The sequence below is a fragment of the Trachemys scripta genome, chromosome 1, assembly GCF_013100865.1.
Source record: "Trachemys scripta elegans isolate TJP31775 chromosome 1, CAS_Tse_1.0, whole genome shotgun sequence".
Classification (NCBI taxonomy): Eukaryota; Metazoa; Chordata; order Testudines; family Emydidae; genus Trachemys; species Trachemys scripta.
The window spans coordinates 198660284-198682845 of record NC_048298.1 but is presented as its reverse complement, the minus strand read 5'-3'; the positions used below and the strand labels follow the sequence as shown (position 1 = coordinate 198682845).

Below are 22562 nucleotides of genomic sequence, written 5' to 3'. Positions count from 1 at the left end.
TAAATCAGTAAAAACTGAACTCCTTTAATAAAAAAACTGGTAATTTATCAGTGAAAATTGGTAAAAACTGAAAACGCAGAACACTAAAAGTACTTTACACATGAACACTCAGGACTTCTGTGCTTTCTTGAAAAAATATGCTTGTATTTTCTCCAGACATCTTAAAAATAATTTGATGTGTCCTGTTTCCATGTCTAAATGTTAATCTTAGACCGTTTGTATCATATTTCCTGATGATTCTTTTCATGGTTGGCAAAGAGAGGACAATGTAATGAATGTTTAAGAATACAAGGAAGAGAAGGAGAACACAGATAAGTATAGTATTGATCCAAAGACTTCCACTGATTTCAATATGCTCTGGATCAGTCCTCAAATGTGCAAACCAGTGTCACAACTGTTACCAAATCTGTCAGCTCGGTTTCTTTTAAGAATCAGGTTTTTCAGCTTTTACTTAAACAGAAATAAAAATCTCCCTGACTAATCATTGTTTTTGGAAGTCAGTGTAGTTCCAATGATATGTTGCAAGATGGGCAGGTTAACTTCAGGCCAGGATGGTTAACTTCAGGCCAAGTTAACTGGCAGGTCAGCAGTTCTGCTCTTTGGGGAAGGAATTGTATCTTCATATGTGTCTGTAAAGTGTCTAGCACCTTTTGGCTGGTAACTCTTTGAGACACAGACTTTCCCTCATTATATATTTGTACGACACATAGCCCAATGGGATCCTGATCCAACTGGAACGTCTGGGCACTACCATAGCATGAATGATAATGAATGATAATACCTCTGGTATGGCAGAGAATTGTCGCAGGTTCTGTTCCTCATATTAAAGCAAGTCTTAATTTAGATATCCAGCCACTCTCTGCCATCTTGAACTCCCATCCTATCATCAAGTAACTTGATTTATTCAAGTGTCTTATAGCATTATTTGGCATCACTATATGGTAAAGTATCACACTATAGCATTTAATTCATGTCGCTTTTAATCTTTACATCAATTTCAGCAAGTCTTGTGTTCAATGAACCTGGGTTATTCCCCCAGTTAAGTATACTATATCCTTCACACCACAAATAATCTACAAAGACTTTTCATTTTTTTTAACCCAAAGTGCTGCTCAACCCGTATCCGGAGACAGTTAGACAGGAACCTCACGTTTCACAAAATGGTGGCTTGGATGATCGCCCTTCATACCGGTAGGTATTTAAGAGTTTTTCTTGATCATTGCTTTATCATTTCACTTTGCACAGAATCCAAATGGAAACCACCTCTTTGGAGTTTATGACCAGGTACCTCATTTCACTAAACTAAGAGAATGACACATGGCATAGGTTAAATCAGTTTCCAAATGCTAGTCTGAAACTAACAGAAAGTGAAGTGGCAAAAGACAACTCTCTGTAACTCTGTTATTCCAGTGCAGGCTACTCTTTAATAAAGGGTATTCAATCATGCCCTCAGAAAAATTGGTACCCAGCATTTAATGCTTTCTGAGACTTGTTTCCAAACTGGGATGTTTGTAGTAAATAAGGAGAATGAAGAAAGAGAAGCTGCATACGAAAGATTGGGTAAATGGCCTTTCTTCCCTACTTGTTATGTAGACTTGCCATAGACTTTTCTATGGTGCTGATCATCACAGTATCTGAGCATCTCACAAACGAGAAAACATTGAGTTTCTCACTACTGCTGTGGTCCCTTCCTGAGGTATGGCTGTTGTATTATTATTGGCATTTTACAGAAGGGGAAATGAGGCACAAACCGATTAAGTGACTTGCTCAAGGTCAAGCAGGAAGTCTGTGCCAGAGCTGGGAACACAACTCAGACCACCTGAGTTTTGTACAAGTGCAGGATCAGACCCCTCAGCCTGATTTTTCAAATGCGACTAGTGATTTTGAGTGCCCAACTAATGACATCTCAAAGGGGCCTGAATTTCAGAAAGTGCTGAGCGTCCATCGCTAGTTGACTTTTTGTGTTGCTCAAATCACTTAATCTGTCTTGTGCCTCAGTTCCCCATCTATAAAATGGGCATAGCCCTCTCCTTCCTGAAAGGGTAGTTGTGGGGATAAAATCCACTAATGATTGACACCCAGACATATGGCGATAGAGAGCAAAGGTTCTATTCTGTAGTTTGTTTGTCTTAGTGTTCAAAAGCCAGAAACTTTTTCTGAGGTACCTATAGAGCAGTAGTTCTGAAATTGGGGTTCGTGAACCCTTGGGGGTTCACAAAATGTTAGAGGGGGTTCTCTGGAAAAAAAATTCCCTAATGGAGGACAGAACTATCCGTAGAGACCCTGGGCTGCACGGGCCAGCAGCCCGGAGCCTTGGGGACTTCCAAGAGCTAAGCAGATCAAAGCAAGCATATCTATCACACTGAGGAGATTTAAACTTCAAGACTCCTTTTACGAAATAGAAAGGGAGGTGGATATTTTTTGCTGTTTTTAAAATTAAATAGGCTGCTACTGTTGTTTTAAAATTATTATGAAGAACAAGTTTAAACTTTGTTATAACGTGCATTGTTTGCCTGGACTGCTCAAGACCTGAATGCTTGTGTGGGAGGAACTCTTTCAGTTGGCTTCTTAAATACCTTCATGCTTTTTCACATCAGATACTCCTTGATGAAACATAGGAGCCAGAGGCGCCAGTATGGAGGGGGCGACGAGGTCACGTGGTGCCCCCATGTCAGTGTGGCGCCCCGTGGATCCCTGCCCTTTTTTTCCAGTGGCTCCCATGGGCTCCCCACTTTTCTGGCTTTGACCCCGCACCCCTTTTTTCTACTGGCACCTCTGATAGGAGCCTTGTCTTATAACAGGCTTAATCAAAAGTGATACAAGCTACAAAAATGAGATCTTGGGAAAGTGTTGCCATTTTCATAATGTAATAAAAATACTTTAATGATAAAAAATAATTAATAAATAGTGTGTAATAAACATGTCATAAAAACAAATTTTATATGTCCAAGATCAAAGCTTTTATAATTTATGCTGAGGTAAGGGAAAAATCCATGGAAATATTCGTTTTTAGGAGGGGGTTCACGAGACTTGACATTTTAGTGAAAGGGGTTCGTTAGTTGTTAAAGTTTGGGAACCACTGCTATAGAGGAAATGATATAACACTTACCTAACACAAGCCGTGTTGTTTTTTCTGTCACTCACAGCCATACACACCATCGCACACTTATTTAACGTAGAGAGGTGTGTTGATGCACGTGTTGAAGCAAAAGGAACTATTCAAGCTGCTCTCTCTGAACTTGGTGATAAGTCAGGAGAAACCTATCTGAATTTTGTCCGAAAAAAAATCTCGGTAAGTGACCCTGTGCTATGGGGAATGTTCACGTAGGCAACTGTGTCAAGGACATTTTGTTATTTGGTATGGTTAGTAGGCTGAATCTGTGTTTAAACCACATCACAGGAACAAACCCTGAACAATGTATTCCTCTATATTTGGCAATAATTAATAATAGTGATGCTGAACTTCAATAATAGCTCACATTTGTCCCCTAATGGTCTCAGTCCTTTAGAAACATTAATTCATTAAACTGCGCCTATGCAAAGTAGCTAGATAAGCATCATCATTACCCCCATTTTACAGATGGGCTAAGAAAGTCACAGAGATGTGAAGATTAAAATCTTCAAACTTGAGTTCCTACAATTAAGGTCTGTTTTTTGTCCCCCCCACCCCCACCCCCACAAAAACACACACACATCTGCTGAGAACCCACAATTCCTATTCACTTTATTGATAGTTGCAGATGCTCAGCACCGCTGAAAAGCAGAACATTCGTATCGGTACCTACATATGGATGTAGGCTCCTAACTTTAGATACACAGCTGTGAAAATGGACGTCAGTGACATTTTTCCCCACACAACTAGCCAGTGGCAGAGCTAGAAACAGAACCCAGAATTTCTGACTCCCACTTCCATGTGCCAATGAGTAGAAAATACTTTCTTTCCCTCTTCCGTTTAGTTTATTCAGATTCAGTACAAGTGCAGTGTAGCATACATAGGGTATGCATAAACACTGGAGTGACTTAGGAGCACAAGTCCTTTGGAAATCAGTTGGACTTGTGCCCCTAAATCACTTAGGTGCATTTGAAAATCCCACCTGTGAGGTGAAATCCTGACTCCACTGAAGTCAATGGCAAAATTCCCATTGATTTCAGTTGGACCAGGATTTCACCCCAGGTGTGAATGAATAGTGGGTTCAGACTGAAGTTTCTGATGCTCAAAAGGCTTTTTCCAATTGTCAGTCAAAGCTACTACTTTGACTGTTTTTGAATATGCTGTAACCACAATGTCCCAGAACATCATCTTGTAACCCAACAGGTGTATACTCTAGTAGCCTTCTAGACATGCCTACAGCTGTAGTGTCATGGATGGGGTTTGGACTTATCCCTAACCAAAAACTTCAAATATAGTACAAATAATTGTGATTGCATCACTTTCGTCCTCAAAGATCCCAGATGGCTTCCTCTATCCCTCTCCCTTTTTCCTATCAACTTCTGATCACTGCTGACACTTTAACTATTCCCATGCTGTTTCTTACAGAATGCCATCTCCTTAAAGATTCTGAAATGAAAAAGACTGATGGTGCCCAATTCAATTTTGATAAATTGTCTTCATTTAAACCCCTGTGTGTGTTTATTTCACAGAACCCCGAAGGTGGCCTATACGTAGCTTTCACATACTTGGCAGGTCTCAGTGGTGTCATCATTACATTGGCCCTTATATTAATCATCACATCATCCACTAAAACCATTCGAAGGTCCTATTTTGAAGTATTTTGGTACACACACCATCTCTTTGTCGTCTTCTTTATTGGACTTGTCATTCATGGAGCTGGGTAAGTATTTGTAAACATTCACCGCATACACTACAAGATACATGGTAGTTCATGTATTGTAAATTGAAGCCCAACAAACAGACATGTAATGTATCTGATTAGTGATTTAGGATGCTTGATATAGAATAATCTTGATAGTGATTATTGGCCCAATCCTACAAACACTTATGCATATCAGAGACAAATTGTCACATGCATAAATCTTTACAAGAGCTGGTCATATTTAGACTCACAGATATTCACTTTTTGACTTTCTAATTAGAAAGTTCTTTCCTGTGTAGGGTTTCTCTTTCTATAACTTACCTCAGCCTTATTTCCTAGAAGGAATTACATAATATACCACCTGAAATTGTCCAAAGGAAATAACACAACAACAAACCCATTTTTCTTGCCTTAGTGCTAAATCTAACAAGGAATTATCTTTCCAAACATCATTAATATTAGCAGTCCCTTAATGTTTCAGAATTGGATTTCATAGAATCATAGAATATCAGGGTTGGAAGGGACCTCAGGAGGTCATCTAGTCCAACCCCCTGCTCAAAGCAGGACAAATTCCCAACTAAATCATCCCAGCCAGGGCTTTGTCAAGCCTGACCTTAAAAACCCCTAAGGAAGGACATTCCACCACCTCCCTAGGTAACCCATTCCAGTGCTTCACCACTCTCCTAGTGAGAAAGTTTTCCCTAATATCCAACCTAAACCTCCCCAACTGCAACTTGAGACCATTACTCCTTGTTCTGTCATCAGGTACCACTGAGAACAGTCTAGATCTATCCTCTTTGGAACCCCCTTTCAGGTAGTTGAAAGCAGCTATCAAATCCCCCCTCTTTCTTCTCTTCTGCAGACTAAACAATCCCAGTTCCCTCAACCTCTCCTCATATTTCATGTGCTCCAGCCCCCTAATCATTTTTGTTGCCCTCCGCTGGATTCTTTCCAATTTTTCAACATCCTTCTTGTAGTGTGGGGCCCAAAACTGGACACAGTACTACAGATGAGGCCTCACCAATGTCGAATAGAGGGGAATGATTACGTCCCTCAATCTGTTGGCAATGCCCCTACTTATACAGCCCAAAATGCCGTTTGCCTTCTTGGCAACAAGGGCACACTTTTGACTCATATCCAGCTTCTCGTCCACTGTAACCCCCAGGTCCTTTTCTGCAGAACTGCTTCCTAGCCATTCGGTCCCTAGTCTGTAACAGTGCATGGGATTTTTCCGTCCTAAGTGCAGGACTCTGCACTTGTCCTTGTTGAACCTCATCAGGTTTCTTTTGGCCCAATCCTCTAATTTGTCTAGGTCCCTCTGTATCCTGTCCCTACCCTCCAGCATATCTACCACTCCTCCCAGTTTAGTGTCATCTGCAAACTTGCTGAGAGTGCTGTCTACGCCATCCTCCAGATCATTAATGAAGATATTGAACAAAACCGGCCCCAGGACCGACCCCTGGGGTACTCCACTTGAAACCGGCTGCCAACTAGACATGGAGCCATTGATCATTACCCGTTGAGCCAGACAATCTACCCAGCTTTCTATCCACCTTATAGTCCATTCATCCAGCCCATACTTCTTTAACTTGCTGGCAAGAATACTGTGGGAGACTATATCAAAAGCTTTGCTAAAGTCAAGGAATAACACATCCACTGCTTTCCCCTCATCCACAGACCCAGTTATCTCCTCATAGAAGGCAATTAGGTTAGTCAGGCATGACTTGCCCTTGGTGAATCCATGCTGACTGTTCCTGATCACTTTCCTCTCCTCTAAGTGCTTCAGAATTTATTCCTTGAGGACCTGCTCCATGATTTTTCCAGGGACTGAGGTGAGGCTGACTGGCCTGTAGTTCCCCGGATCCTCCTTCTTCCCTTTTTTTTAAAGATGGGCACTACATTAGCCTTTTTCCAGTCATCCGGGACCTCCCCCGATCACTATGAGTTTTCAAAGATAATGGCCAATGGCTCTGCAATCACATCCGCCAACTCCTTTAGCACCCTCAGATGCAGCGCATCCAGCCCCATGGACTTGTGCTCATCCAGTTTTTCTAAATAGTTCCGAACCACTTCTTTCTCCACAGAGGGCTGGTCACCTCCCCATACTGTGCTTCCCAGTGCAGCAGTCTGGGAGCTGACCTTGTTCGTGAAGACAGAGGCAAAAAAATGATTGAGTACATTAGGTTTTTCCACATCCTCTGTCACTAGGTTGCCTCCCTCATTCAGTAAGGGGCCCACACTTTCCTTGACTTTCTTCTTGTTGCTAACATACCTGAAGAAACCCTTCTTGTTACTCTGAATATCTCTTGCTAGTTGCAACTCCAAGTGTGATTTGGCCTTCCTGATTTCACTCCTGCATGCCTGAGCAATATTTTTATACTCCTCCCTGGTCATTTGTCCAATCTTCCACTTCTTGTAAGCTTCTTTTTGCGTTTAAGGTCAGCAAGGATCTCACTGTTAAGCCAAGCTGGTTGCCTGCCATATTTACTGTTTTCTACATTTCAGTGGTTGCAGGTTTATTTGTAGACAAACATTAATTGTTGTGGCTTAGAGACAGCTCCTAAATTCCAAACAGGCATGTTCTTTTCCCGTGGATCATTCATTTCATTCCTCTTTATTTCCCATTGCAAAATAGCTTAAGAAGTTAAAAAGAGCAAGTGAGGCAGCTTTAGTACTAGGAAAATGAACTCAGTTACTGTTTAAAATTACAGAACAGATGTATAAAGCAGGACAGAAAGCTAAATAGCATTTAGTCACAAGCAGCATTTCTTGGCTCATGCTCATAAACTACAGTTAAGAGGAAGTTCTTGATGTGACCTTTTAAAAGAGAGATTGAGTGGTCCAGAAGATGGGAAAGAGTTCTTTAAAAATGGTCAGTAATGATGACTGTGCAAAAACACTTCCTCCATCCACTGTGAATGGCCCCAGGGAGAAGTCAGAAATGAGATCATCACGGGGGCTCTGCACATCCAGCGGAGGGAGGGATGCTTCCGTTTGCCCAGTGCGGAGTTGATACACCCTGTCACACGGTCCTCACAACTCTCAACTGGGCCAGACAAACACAGTCAGGGACTACAGCCCTTTGGGTGGGGCAGAGCAAATGAACAGACTGTAGCTTTTCAGCCTCCTAGCTGGGGTTAATAACCACAAAGAGCTTTTGGCCCCTTAGGCAGGGCAGAAGAAATGAACAGTCTGTAGCCCCTGGGCTTCCTGCTGGGGGCAAACAATCACAAACAGGGCTTCAGCCCCCTGGCCGAGGCAGAACAAATGAACAGTCTATGGCTGGGATCTCCAGCAATAATGCCCACCTGCCAGCATGGGGTGGATAGCAGGGGAACCCGGGCCCACCCTATTCCACCAGGTTCTGACCCAGTGCCCTGTGAAGCTGGTAACCTCCCTGTTTAGGGTTCAAGTATTGGCTCCAATACATTCTCTGGATCACTTCGTACCCTTAAGTTCATTGCGGGCCTGTCTTCCACGGGCCACAGTTCAGCATCCAAATTGGTCTCCACAGCCAGTGTTGTGCTCTCCGTAGTGTAGTCCAGAATACCCGCCTCAGGAGTCTGGAGGGCTTACTGGCGCCAGCCACACACGTCCGTCCTCCTCCTCACTCAGCCCTGACTGAGCTGGCCAACTTCCTTTTATCTGCTCCCTCCACCTGAGGCATGTGCAGCAGACACACAGGGGCATGGCCTCTTGGGCCCGAAGTGACTGGTTAACCTCTGGTTGCCCAGTGCAGGGTTGGTACACTCTGTCACAGTTGGTACACTCTGTTACAGCTGGAGGAGCACAAATAGCAAACAGATGAGAAGGTGACTATGAAGTTAACACAGTAGAGTGATGCAAGTCCAGGAAGTGTTTTGAAAACTAGGATGGAAATTTTTGTTTTTTAATATCTGGGATGAATAGAAAGCTAATGATGCAAGAGAAGATAAGAATGGTTCATGTTTTCTGGAGCAAAAGTAATGCCTGTCATTAAAAAGTCAACACTTGTCACTAGTTACAACACAGTGGTATATTTTTGTCTCTATTTACAATAGGAGGTAAATGAGCAATAACTATTAGTCAAAGTTGTCTTTTTACTTACAACCTTGGTATTTTAAACTTGCAATACTGAAAACCTTGACGTTTAGAGAGCAAGGATTAGAAACATTGCCAGGAGAGACCTGCAGTAGTCTAAATGGGAGGAGATGAAGGCAGGAATAAGATTTCTGTAGGGGAAAGGATAAGTTCTAGCTATGCTCTCAAGGTAGTAGGCAGTTGTACAGAGAGGAGAGATGTTAGAAGAAAGGATCAGCTTGAGACTAAGATAATTCCAGTGTATTTGGCCTTAGGAGCAAAGTTGGAGTTTTTGAGTATAAGGAGAGTGATAAGATAATCAGAAATATTGGACAGAAGACTTTTCACCTAGAAGGAAGTCTTAGTCTTTCATGTGTGAAGGGTAGATGTCACAAGTAACCAGGCACTGACAGACTCAGTATAGTTTGAGTGATGGAAAATATACAACTCATTGTCTCTAAGGAGACGTATAACTGCATGTCATCTGTGTATGGAAAAGCAATAACCAGATTTGATGCTAGAAATCATGGGGAGATCCTCGACTGGTGTCAGTTGTCCTAGTGCCATTGACGTTTTTGCACGAGCTAGGATGTGAGAGACTGACTAGCTGAAGATCTAATCCACAGCTTCCAAGAAACAGGAGAGTCCAAACATGGCTTGTACAGCTGAAGTTTGTTTGCAGTAATTCTAGTTATGGCCGCTGATAAATTGAGGATCCTGATATTTCCACCTCTTTTATTTCTAGGGATAGAAATAGAACAGGCACAAATAAATCAGGCTTTCTTCCAAACAAATAAAATATTCTCTTTGTAACCACGTTATTACAACTTGTAACGGTAGTATTTCTCAGTTCTTCACTTGATGTTTTATGTGGGGATGTTCCCCTAGGAAATCAATACAGATTTGTCTCCCCTTTCTCCTTATTTTAGTAGCAAATCTGCAGATTGAGCAGTGTAATAGAATCTTACCAGAAAAAAAGGATATTAACAGTGCAGAAATAAATTGTTGAATATAATAACTGTAAGTACTAGATATCATTTAATTCACATTAACATTTTGTGTTATTTTCAAGCCGTATTGTACGTGGACAGACAGCTGAGAGTTTGAAAGTGCATGATCCACAAACATGTGGAAAGAACTTCTCTCAGTGGGGAAAAATACCTTCATGTCCTATCCCCCAGTTTGCTGGAAATCCTCCTATGGTATGTTCTATTGTCTTAAGTATAAATACAGTAATGACAGTCTTCAAAATCTTTCACTTTTTGTGTTAAACAACATGTTTAGATACTATAGAAAGATTTAATCTGAATCTAGATATGCAGTAAACCATGAGCTTCAGTGGGAAGTCACTTGTTTTTTAACATTTTGAAATGGCAGATTGTAATCAAAGACATGCTAAAGAAGGTTGTGTGAAGACTGCATATGGAGGGTATCACCTAAATGTCTTGCTTTTGAGCTGATACTTGGAGGCCCAGGTATTGGAGATCACCAAGTTGTATATCATTGTTGAGTGGGCTACCCAGGGAAAGAAGAACTTCTGGGGAAAACATCTGACGTAAGAACACTGGCCAGTCAGCACTGAATGACCACATCCAAGATGACAGCACCAACCCAGCCTCCTCCTCGCTGGTTGAACTACCATCTGGAGTAGTTCTGCTGCTATTGGTCCCATCTGTGGATCTCCAAATACCTCTTCGTCAGAGACAGTTGAAGTTTCCTGAATTCGTCCTGACCATCTCTAAACTAAAATATTCATATTTAACAGGATGGGCAAAAGGAAAGGGAAAAATATTGAACAAGATTGACATACCAAAAAAATATGAGAACCATTCACTAGAATATAATCATAAGCTTACAGGGTTTATTCAAAATTATATGTTAGCATGCTCAGGAACATTGCAAACTCCTCAGGGCAGGTATAGTCTTTTTGTTATGTGTTTGTACAATGTGTAGCACAATGGGGTTCCTGGACTATGACTGGAGTCTCTAGGTGCTACTGAAATACAAATAAGAAATAATATTGAGAGGGAATATTTCGTATCGTTAAGGTCAGTACCGTGCATTAATGTAAAACAATGGCTTAAGGAACGTTGAGGATAATACGTTTATTTTAAGGGCATTTTTAACTTAGAGCACATCATGATGGCAAACCCCATAGGCGCCAACTTTTCCCGGCACCAGTGGGTGCTTGCGCCCCCCACCCTGACTCCCTCCCTTCCCCCTCCCCGCCCCCTTCCCCAAATCCCTGACCCAGCCCCCCCCCCTTCCCTGAGCGCACCGTGTTCCCCCTCCCCCACTCCCTCCCAGCGCTTGCCACCGTGAAACAGCTGTTTCATGGCGGGAAGCGCTGGGAGCTAGGGGGCTAAGCGGGGTCACGGCACGCGCAGGGGAGTAGGCAGAGCGGCGGCGGTGGTGAGCTGGTGGGGCGGGGAGCTGCTGGTGGGTGCAGAGCACCAATTTTTCCCCATCGGTGCTCCAACCCTGGAGCACCCACGGAGTCGGCGCCTATGGCAAACCCCAGAGAGACCCAGGATCATCTGGACTGATCACTAGCTAGATCCTTAAAGTAGTCTGTCTGGATACTCAGTTCATGTCTGTCACTGGCAATCTTATTGTGCTACCAAAACTTTTGGCACCCACATGATCGCCAACCATGCAGCGGCATTCCTTGACTAGATCTCAGGTTCCATCCAAATCTATCAATAGGAACCACCGTCTTGCGAAGGTGAAGTAAGACTAGCACAGATTTATATCAAGATGTGAAGAGAATTGCTAGGCACTCTTCAGTATCATCAACTGAGAGTATAATCACCAGGAAAGGGTGAGGGTTATAGTTCTAATGTGCTGAGTGACTCTTTTTTCCCAGTGTTTTGGATCACTGTTAAAAGTACTCTTCTGACAAAAACAGACTCATTTTCCAAGTAAAAGCTATAGAGTTGCATGTGTGTAAATTTGCTCCATTATGTTCATGAGGGGCAAGTCTAAACTCAGCTGGTTCTTGATTGCTTTTCAAACTTGTTAGATCATAATGGATTTTTTAAAAATGTCATAATATTCCAGGGCTTGCTACTCGTCCCATTTCTTTGAAAATATTTTTGAAATGAACTCATCACCCAGATCCCATGAGAGGTCACCTACCCACCAGTTTACAAACCCACAGAATTTAAATGTGCCAAACTGATTGCGTGTATACTCCATTTCAATCAGTGTGGTTATACCAGGGATTAATTTATTCTTATGATTTTTACTAACCTTTTTAATGTATAATGTACTGTTAGTCTTACATACTGTATGTGCATGAAGAGACAAAAGGAAAGAGAAAATAAATGCTGAACTAAGAAAGTGATTGTGTTCTGAGGCAGATTTATACTTATTCCTTCATATGAAGCCTGAAAAATCCAAGCCCTCTGCTTTGAAACTAGAATTGACCAATTCAAACAAACCTCAGAAGTTTCCAGAGAGTAGGGTGACCAGATGTCCTGATTTTATAGGGACAGTCCCGATCCTTGGGGCTTTTTCTTATATAGACTCCTATTACGCCCCCATCCCCGTCCTGATTTTTCACACTTGCTATCTGGTCACCCTACCAGAGAGTGTAAACCCGATGACTCTAAACCCTTCACTTCAGAAAATCCTATCCACCAAATGTAGGCCTCTTGTTCATCTACTCTTCTGATCCTCACATTGGGATTTGAGAATCTCTATTCCGCACCCTGACTCGACTTTGAAAGAAAAAAATATATACCTATTAATCCATATTGTGCTCAAAGTCACTCTGAACTTTAGCCAAAGGGGAAGGAGCACCCATGGGAGAATCCTGTTCTCTAACTAGCCAGCTGTACTGTAGCGATTGTAAATCCATCTGCAACACCTGCTAGAGGGAAAATCCACTCTCAAAGGAGGAAGTTGTTTTGAAGGTTTGATGTGATGTATCAAGTTTCCCACACTGAGTGATGAAGAGTATCAATTCACTGAAATGAATTTCTGTGTGTAAAAAGCCTCCAATTTTTTATGTAAAGTAACTTATCAGCATATATCTTGCTTCCCCTTCTCATTTCCTTCTTACCTTTGTTCTGTTAACAGACATGGAAATGGGTAGTGGTGCCCATGATTTTGTACTTCTTTGAGAGGTTGGTGCGATTTTGGCGATCCCAGCAGAAGGTTGTAATCACAAAGGTGTGTATCAATGTTATGTGTTTATCTTGGGCAAATTGTTCCTCAGTCTTCCCATACTTGTTGTCAGTAGTCGAGAATACAGTATGGTGAGTGCCTGCAGGAAAAGGCATGGACTTCCCCACACCAGGATGCGTTATTAGAGAAAGTACCCTTGTAAAGTGTTCTGGATGCTGTTAACCAAAATGGGTCCCTTCAGCAGTACATCTGCACTTCTATTTATTTAAGTGCTTTTAGAAATGTTACTCTGAATCTCTGTGTGACTCAGTTGCCCACCTGAAAAATGGGAATAATACTTCCTTTCTCCAACCCTTTATCTGTCTTGTCTGCTTATCCTGTGGGATCTCCTGGGCAGGAAATGTCTTTCGTTATGTGTCTGTACAGTGCCAAGCACAATGAGGCCCTCTCTCATTTGGCCTCTAGATGTTACAGTAATACAAATAATTACAAAGCTAGCCAGTTCTGAAGTTAGCCAATAGACTAGATCTCCTTCTCCAAACCTCTCTTGAAAATTGCTGGCAGGCTCAGTAGAGAGGTCAATGTTAAAGTCATAGAGACCGAATTACTGTCTTGCGCCTCGAGATGGTCATTTCCAGCTAGGCTTAAAAAAACCATAGGGGCAAGGTGAATGCCCATGCCATAACTCCCACGTGGATATACACAGAAGGCTTCGCTTTCCAGTGCTGTCAATCCAATGCCCTGCTTGTGTGCTAACCTCCACTCCTCAACTTCATGAACATGTGATCCATTCTGTGGCACTGACACACTGCACCTAGAATTAGTCACACACACACACAGCCCTGGCAATGTACTAGATGTATCTGTCTGCCCTATAACAATTTGTATTACATGATAAATAATAGCCACAAGAATGGTATGAAAATGTATCTAACAATTTAGACATTTCTACAGTCTCCTGTCTGGCTGTCAGATGCTATTCCTCAGACTGTCCTGTGCTCTTTGAAAGACAGTTTGACCAGTTTAATTTGCTCTCACAGTGAACTATGTCAGGTGGTGATGGATGTGATGATAGTGGATGGAGCTAACCATGCAGCTGTTGGCAGCCTCTTGTATTTTGTGCCCTTAGGTGGTCAATCATCCCTTCAAAACGTTTGAGCTCCAGATGATGAAAAAGGGCTTCAAGATGGAAGTTGGCCAGTACATTTTTGTCCAATGTCCCGCAGTGTCCCATCTGGAGTGGCACCCTTTCACACTGACTTCTGCCCCTGAAGAGGATTACTTCAGCATTCACATCCGTATTGTAGGAGACTGGACAGAGGGCTTGTCCAATGCCTGTGGATGTGATAAACAAGAATTTCAAGAAGCATGGAAATTGCCAAAGTATGTGCAATCTCCATGATAATCTCTGAAAAGGGACAATGTTATATCAAGTCTGCTAGGCCTAAAATCAGACCTACCCTCTTTGGAGGCATGCCTCACACATTCCTTGACTCCCTCCATCCTGGCTGATGGCTACCCTCTAAATTTTCATTCCATGCCTGCTCATAAAAATCAGTTTTCTTAAAATGCACATTCTGCTGAACTGGAACAAGTGTTTTTGAGGAGGTGAATCTGGTGATTGCCTAGATTGTGGAGTCATTCTGGAAAACGCATTTGAGCAACCTTAACCTTAAGTTTATGGGCCAGATTCTCAGACTCCGGTTCTGGCTATAAGTGACCAGTGGAGAATTCCACTAGTGTAGGAAAACTCCCAACTGACACAAAACCAGTGGAAACAGCTTCTGTGCCACTGATCTTTCCCACCACCAGCAAAGGGGATTAATTGGGGAGAACTTCATTATACCAACCCTTCACTGGTGTAAATTAGAGCAGCCCTTAGACTGCACTATGTCTGATTGGGACTGGGTGTCACAGAATCAGGGAGAGGTAACTAGTTTTACATTCCCCACCCTGTCCTTTACCAAGTGGTGCTTGGACGTAGGGAAGACTTGAGGCCACACTTTGTGTATTTGGTGATAGATATATAGATGATAATTTTTATATTATTAATTGTACTCTTTCTTTTAGGATACTTGTGGATGGCCCCTTTGGCACAGCTAGTGAAGATGTATTCAGTTATGAAACTGTGATGCTGGTTGGAGCTGGAATAGGGGTCACCCCATTTGCATCTGTACTCAAGTCTGTTTGGTACAAATACTGCAATGATGCAACCAATCTAAAACTCAAAAAGGTATGTCCCCTGGGTGTACAAAACCTTCCCAATGAATGGGGACAGGGGGGAGACCCAACAAAACAGGTCCAGCAAACCTTATGAACAGACTGCCTTGCTCCAAAGATGTGCCTGCCTGCTGGGGGAGAAGAGTCCACAGATTTAACAAGACAAGTATGATCAGGAAAAGGAAAAGATCATAGAAGATTAGGGTTGGAAGAGACCTCAGGAGGTCATCTAATCCAACCCCCTGCTCAAAGCAGGACCAACTCCAACTAACTCATCCCAGACAGGGCTTTGTCAAGCCGGGCCTTAAAAACCTCTAAGGATGGAGATTCCACCACCTCCCTAGGTAACCCATTCCAGTGCTTCACCACCCTCCTAGTGAAATAGTTTTTCCTAATATCCAGCCTAGACCTCCCCCACTGCAACTTGAGACCATTACTCCTTGTTCTGTCATCTGCCACCACTGAGAACAGCCTAGCTCCATCCTCTTTGGAACCCCCCTTCAGGTAGTTGAAGGCTGCTATCAAATCCCCCCTCACTCTTCTCTTCTGCAGACTAAATAAGCCCAGTTTCCCTCAGCCTCTCCTCGTAAGTCATGTGCCCCAGCCCCCTAATCATTTTCATTGCCCTCCACTGGACTCTCTTCAATTTGTCCACATCCTTTCAGTAGTGGGGGACCCAAAACTGGATGCAGTACTCCAGATGTGGCCTCACCAGTGTCGAATAGAGGGGAATAATCACTTCCCTCGATCTGCTGGCAATGCTCCTACTAATGCAGCCCAATATGCCGTTAGCCTTCTTGGCAACAAGGGCACGCTGTTGACTCATATCCAGCTTCTCGTCCACTGTAATCCCCAGATCCTTTTCTGCAGAACTGTCGCTTAGCCAGTTGCTCCCCATATCAGTGCATTGGATTCTTCCATCCTAAGTGCGGGACTGTGCACTTGTCCTTGTTGAACCTCACCAGATTTCTTTTGGCCCAATCCTCCAAGTTGTCTAGGTTACTCTGGACCCTATCCCTACCCTCCAGCATATCAACCTCTCCCCCCAACTTCATGTTATCTGCAAACTTGCTGAGGGTGCAATCCATCCCATCATCCAGATCATTAATGAAGATGTTGAACAAAACCCACCCCAGAACCGATCCCTGGGGCACATACCAGCGGCCAACTAGACATTGAGCTATTGATCACTACCTGTTGGCCTGATGATCTAGCCAACTTTCTATCCACCAATGCTCCAGTCATGTAAGTTACCCCACCAAGTCTCTGTTATTCCAATCACATCATAGTTCCTTGACTGTGCCAGGACTTCCAATTCTTCCTGCTTGTTTCCCAGGCTTCTTACGTTCATATACAGGCACCTAAGATAACTAGCTGATTGCCCTACTTTCTCAGTATGAATCAGGAGGCCTCCCCTGTTGCACCCTCCTCCTTGGGTTTCCTCCTGATATCCCACTTCCCCACTTATCTCAGGGCTTAGGTCCCTCCACACTAGGTTAGCAAGCCTGCCTGTGAAAATATTCTTCCCTCTCTTCGATAGGTGGATCCCATCTCTTCCTAGCAATCCTTCTTTCCGGAACAATATCCCATGGTCAAAGAATCCAAAGCCCTCTCTCTGATACTGCCTGCGTAACCACACATTTACTTCCAAAATTTGATGGTCCCTACTTGGGCCTTTTCCTTCAACAGGGAGGATGGACGAGAACATGACTTGTGCCTCAAACTCCTTTATCCTTCTTCCCAGAGTCACATAGTCTGCAGTGACCCACTCAAGGTCATTCCTGGCAGTATCATTGGTGCCCACGTGGAGAAGTAGGAAGGGGTAGCGGTCCAAGGGCTTGATCAGTCTCGGCAGACATGTCATCACATCCCGAATTCTAGCTCCAGGCAAGCAGCTCATTTTTCGAGTTTCTCGGACTGGATGGCAGATGGATTACTCCGTCCCCCTGAGGAGGGAGTCCCCGACCACCACCACCCATCTCCTCCTCTTGGGAATGGTGGTCATGGAACCTCCATCCATAGACAATGCATCCCATGCCTTCTGGTCGATGGGGTCTCCTTCTGATCCCTTCCCTCAGATGACTCTTCCAAACCATTCTCCACTATAGTACCTGTGCAGAGATCCTGAAAATGGTTTCTTACCTCTATCTGCATTGGGAGTACATGGGTTCTCCTCTTGCTTCTTCTGGAAGTCACATCTGCCAATTATCTTCCCTATTCTGTATGAACCTCTCTGATTCTTCAGCATGCTGTGCCTGCAGTACCAAACACTGACTTCTATCCAGAAAGTCTTCATTTTCTCTGATGCAATGCAGGGTTGATACTTGGGTCACTAGTCCTTTAACCTTCTCTTCCAATATAGAGACCAGCTTGCACTTCGTACAGACAAAGTCACTTCTATCCTCTGGGAGAAAGACAAACATGGCACATCCTGTGCAGGTCACAACAGCTGCTCGCTCACTATCCATATTGTCTTCCTTCTAAGTGCCTCTTCAGATGTTGTATTTATTGCTCCCAGAAGCCTGAAAGGCAAAAAACTCTGTGGAAACTCCCCCTAGGTGAACTTCCTCTGTTTGCTTCTTCACTGTTTGCAGCTCAAGATGATGACAGAAGAAGCAGTCACAAGCCTATGGGCCAAATTCTGGACTCAGCTCAGCACAGGGAAGATGGGCTACACCCAGTAGCTTTCCATTGAATTGAGGAAGGCAGCAATAAAGCCACTTCACCACCTCTGTTATATTGTTGCCAGCTTTGGGTTGCAATAACGTTGGCATCTGCTGCACTCCTCCCTCAGGGCAGGTTGGGATTATAGGTCAATGGAACTAAGTAGTCACTGGTCCACCACCATGCCCTCTCTCTTGAAATCGCCCTGTGTGCTGGGGCAGAGGGAGCCTCCACAGTTCCTCTGTGCATCTGAGGTCACATCCCAGCTGCCCCGCCCCAGAGTAGAGGAACTGGACCAGTTCTGCTGCCTACTGGGCCCTCATTGGCTGCAGAGATGGAGACAGGTTTTCCTCCAAGTCACTTCTGAATGGCTTAACAAATCGCTACTCTGAGGGAGCAGGGATGGAGAGGCAGCATGATACAGTAAATAGGACGCTGGTGGAGGGAAAAGGGGGAACTGTTTCCCTTCTCACATAATTATTAACTCCTCCCCACAGCCTTCCAGCCTCTAAACAGTTAGGATGCCAGATGAACTTCCCATCAAGGGGAATTTCTAAAGCACCAGTAAACCGTGCCCCTAAAAATCCCCATTTCGATCAGCAAACATGATGGATGTGGAAATGCATGAGTGCATACAGAAGATAAGAGTTTAATTCTGTTTCTTTCAGATCTATTTTTACTGGCTCTGCAGAGACACTCACGCCTTTGAATGGTTTGCTGACCTTTTGCAGTCCCTGGAGAATCAAATGCAGGAGAGGGACAATGCAGAGTTTCTCAGTTACAACATCTACCTAACAGGCTGGGATGAATCTCAGGTAACCACTCTGGGGAAAATGTCAGTCTCTTAAGGGTCATGGATTTTATTTATTATTTTAACATCATTTGGGGTGGTTGGTTTTTGTGAAGGTACAAGCATTCAAAAAGGAGCTGTACCATTCTCCTGGCCCTTGTATGGCTGTCAGGGATTTTATTTTTAGAAGGGTATTGTCAGAAAGACCAAGTTGCACAAACCTATGGCCAACTGAGACATTTCCATATGCTAAAAATAGAATTTCTATTGGTAATAGTTAAAGCTGCGAGTCTGTCATGTAAGTCACAGATTCTGTGACTTTCCAGGACCTCTGTGACTTCTGCAGTGGCTGATGTGACTGACCTCTGTGCCACGGGCCGTGCCCTCTGCTCCCTCCCCCTGCCTCTCCCCGGAGTACCAGTGGCAGTCCTAGGCCACCCTCTGCCCCAGAGCACCCACGGAGCCCCCTGCCCCCGAGCACCCAATGTGCCCCCGGAGCCCTCCCTCCAAATCACCCATGGTGTCCCCGGAGACTCCCCCTCCAGAGCACCCAAGATTTAGACAGGGATACATAGTACAAGTCATGGACACGTCATGAGGCATGAATTTTTGTTTACTGCCCGTGACCTGTCCATGACTTTTACTAAAAATACTCATGACTAAAGTCTTAGCCTTAGTAATGGTGCTTAAAACCCAACATTGCCCTGTCGTAGGCCCTGCCTGCCCTCCGGCATCCCCTCTTGACCTAGTGTGGTGCTGCAGGCTCTCCCTGTCTCAGGTTCTCTTCTCTCAGGGTGCTTAAGAACCCCACCCAGTCTAAAAGAATGTGAGATAAAATTCCCCTCCTCGGGTTCTAATTTATTCAATTCAAATACACTTGAAATAAAGCCTCTCTCCTTGGGCTCAGGGATTGTTTAACCCTCCTCCTTGGGACGTGTGGTCTCCCTTAAAAGAGCTTGTCTCTCTGCAACTGAGCAGTAACTCCAGCTGGGCCTCCCCTGCAGCAGCTAATGCACAGCAATGGGACTCAGCCAGTGGCAGCACATTTCCTTCAGCAGTTTCCTGGCTCTTTTGCACCTCCCTCTGGGATAGGACAATATAGACTGGTTTGGGGAGACCAAGGACCCAAACCTTCCATTGGATACTTGAGAAATAGGTGAGTCAGTCAGGCAAGAGGCTTATTTTAGTTCTTTTGATTATATTTCACTCTACTTATATTCCACCCACACACAATTCTGTGAGTGGAAGGGGCAGGAAGTTGTCACACTTTTAGACGTGGGGAAGAGAAGAAATAAGGTTGTATACCTCTTGGTTCTGAATAAGTCACTTCTCTAATTCTTCCCCCAAATGTAACTAGTAACTCTGTTAGGGCCTAATTCAAATCCCACTGAAGTAAACATGAGTCTTTCCATTGACTTCTGTGAACTTAGAATCATGCACTTAACTCTGTTGATGTAAATGGAAGTTACATAGATAGGGAGAAGAGAAAAGACTTCACAGGGACACACATTCCCCTCAGACATACCAGTGCAACCTCAATGGGACCACACCAGTATAACTGAGGGGAGAATCTTGTCATTACAGTATCATCAGAGAACCTGAATCAGGCTGTTCACTACAACAGAAAGCTAATTACTAGCTTGAAGGATTAGTATTTTCAATCCCTGAGATCAAACATAAATTCCACATCCCAAAGGAACTCTTCTGGCCTGCAGATAATTCCACTGCATGCTAATAGAGTTAACTTTCTAAACTAGTGCTAAAGCAACCATCTCTAAATTTCTCTTTACACTGTTCCCTAAAGTCTGTCTCCTTTTCCATAGGCCACTCATTTTACAGTACACCATGATGAAGAGAAAGATGTGATTACGGGTCTGAAACAGAAAACCTTGTATGGCAGACCCAACTGGGAAAATGAGTTCAAAACCATTGCAAGTCAGCACCCAAGGTAAATCAGATTTCAGGATCTATAGTTTCTGTGGACTCCCTCAAACTATCTGCCATAAAAAAATTATCTTACTCCTTATGTTGGTAATATTTGAAAGGCAAAGTGATCCAACAGACTGAACGTGAACTTCAAAGCCAGAAACTCCCAAATTCTAATCTCGGCTCTGCCTCTGAAATGTTGGATGGCCTTCGCCAAACCACTTTAGACCTACATTTTCAAAAATGTCCACTAATTTTGGGTGCTAAACTTCATGCACAGAAGGCCTCGTTTTAGAAAAATCTGTGACTCCAATTGAAGTCAATGATTAATACTGTTGAAAACCAGTCCTTAAGATGGATGGGCTGCAAATGGGAACCCAAAATTGGAAGCAGCAAAATTAGAGGCTGCGTATGAGAATCTGGGCCTTAACCTCTCTGTCTCAATTTCACTGGACCAAATTCTGACTCCATTGAAATCAATGGAAATGTTGGCATTGACTTCTGGAGGACCAGGATTTAGCCTGCCATTTGTTTTAAAAGCAGTTATAAATCTTGCCTGTCTATCTCACGGGTTTTAGGAGGATAAATTAGTTCCTGTTTCTAGAGCACTGTGAAGATTTAAAGAGATGTTAAATGTATTAATGTTAAGTAGCTGATATTGTAATACAAGGTTCTATTTTAGTGCCTTTAATGTCTGTCAGCTGCAGATCAAATGATCCATTTGCTCACCCACCCTACTCATGTTGTGGATTGAATACCTGCTTGATTACTTACCACACTTTGATGTTCTTTCTTAACAGCTCCAGAGTAGGCGTTTTCCTCTGTGGACCGGAAGCCCTGGCTGAAACACTCAATAAGCAGTGTATCAACAACTCGGCTGCTGATCCACGAGGAGTACACTTCATTTTTAACAAGGAAAATTTTTAACTCACTGGCCCCGACAGGATACTGGAATAGCTAAATCCAAAAGCTAAAGAGCTTGGTTGTTTTTTTCTGTTGGAGTTTGGAGATTATGGACCGGATTCTGATCTCAGTTACACTAATGTTAAACCGTTTGCTTCAATGGAATTGCTCTGGATTTACACTGGTGTAACTTTGACCTTGGGTCTGTTTGCATGGGCCTCCACATTCTGAGCAATTTAGCAGAAATTTATTCTTTATGGGGTTTGTCTCAACTATCTTTAGCTTCCTGTCATTTGTAGTGATTTCCTCAGGGTATCGAAAGAGGTTGCATCGTGGGGAGCCAGTTTACACTGATAATAGCTTAATCCTATGAAACAAAAAAAGCGTGTTAGCATAATGCTTGCTATTTAACATGCAGTTTATTTTGGCTGCAGGGATTTTCTGGAAGAAAGAGGAATTTGGGGAGGGATGAATGGGATTTAGGCTATGTCTGCACTACAAATTACTTTGGTTCAATTTACATGGCTCAGGGGTGTGAATAATCCACATCCCTAAGCCAGTGGTTTTCAAACTTTTTTCTGGGCACCCAGGGTGTGGGAGGGGCTCAGGGCTGGGGCAGAGTGTTGGGATACAGGGGTGAGGGCTGTGGGGTGGGGCTGGGAATGAGGGGTTCAGGGTGTGGGAGGGAGCTCTGGGCTGGGGGTGCAGGTTCTGGGATGGGGCCAGGGATGAGGGGTTTGGGGTGCAGGAAGGTTTGAGGGGGGGCTCAAGGCTGGGGCAGGGAATTGGGGGGGCAGGGTTGGGGTGTGAACTTACCTCCAACAGCTCCCGATCAGCGGCACAGCCGGGGTGTTGAGACAGGCTTCCCGCCTGTCCTGGCACCGCGAACTGCGCTGTGCCCCAGAAGCAGCCAGCAGCATGTCCGGCTCCTAGGCAGAAGAGCACAAGCGGCTTTGCGCAACTCTCGCCCGCAGGCACTCCCCCCCCGCCAGTGCCCATTGGCCAGTTTCCGGCCAGTGCGAGTAAGGAGCTGGTGCTCAGGGCGGGGGCAGCAT

The 22562-nt window shown here is 43.9% G+C and overlaps 1 protein-coding gene across 1 annotated transcript in view; it reads left to right on the top strand.

The window, feature by feature from the left end:
* The window catches only part of LOC117868526 (cytochrome b-245 heavy chain), a 36922-nt gene extending 14846 nt beyond the window's left edge, over positions 1 to 22076 (top strand). Inside the window, exons 4-13 of the mRNA XM_034754566.1 lie at positions 1107 to 1191; positions 3147 to 3292; positions 4642 to 4832; positions 9946 to 10075; positions 12957 to 13049; positions 14134 to 14387; positions 15075 to 15237; positions 18557 to 18703; positions 20502 to 20626; positions 21405 to 22076. Of these exons, the coding sequence (XP_034610457.1) occupies positions 1107 to 1191; positions 3147 to 3292; positions 4642 to 4832; positions 9946 to 10075; positions 12957 to 13049; positions 14134 to 14387; positions 15075 to 15237; positions 18557 to 18703; positions 20502 to 20626; positions 21405 to 21531 (1461 nt within the window). The 3' untranslated portion in view covers positions 21532 to 22076. The remainder of the gene's footprint in view (positions 1 to 1106; positions 1192 to 3146; positions 3293 to 4641; positions 4833 to 9945; positions 10076 to 12956; positions 13050 to 14133; positions 14388 to 15074; positions 15238 to 18556; positions 18704 to 20501; positions 20627 to 21404) is intronic.
* Positions 22077 to 22562: the final 486 nt, after the last annotated feature.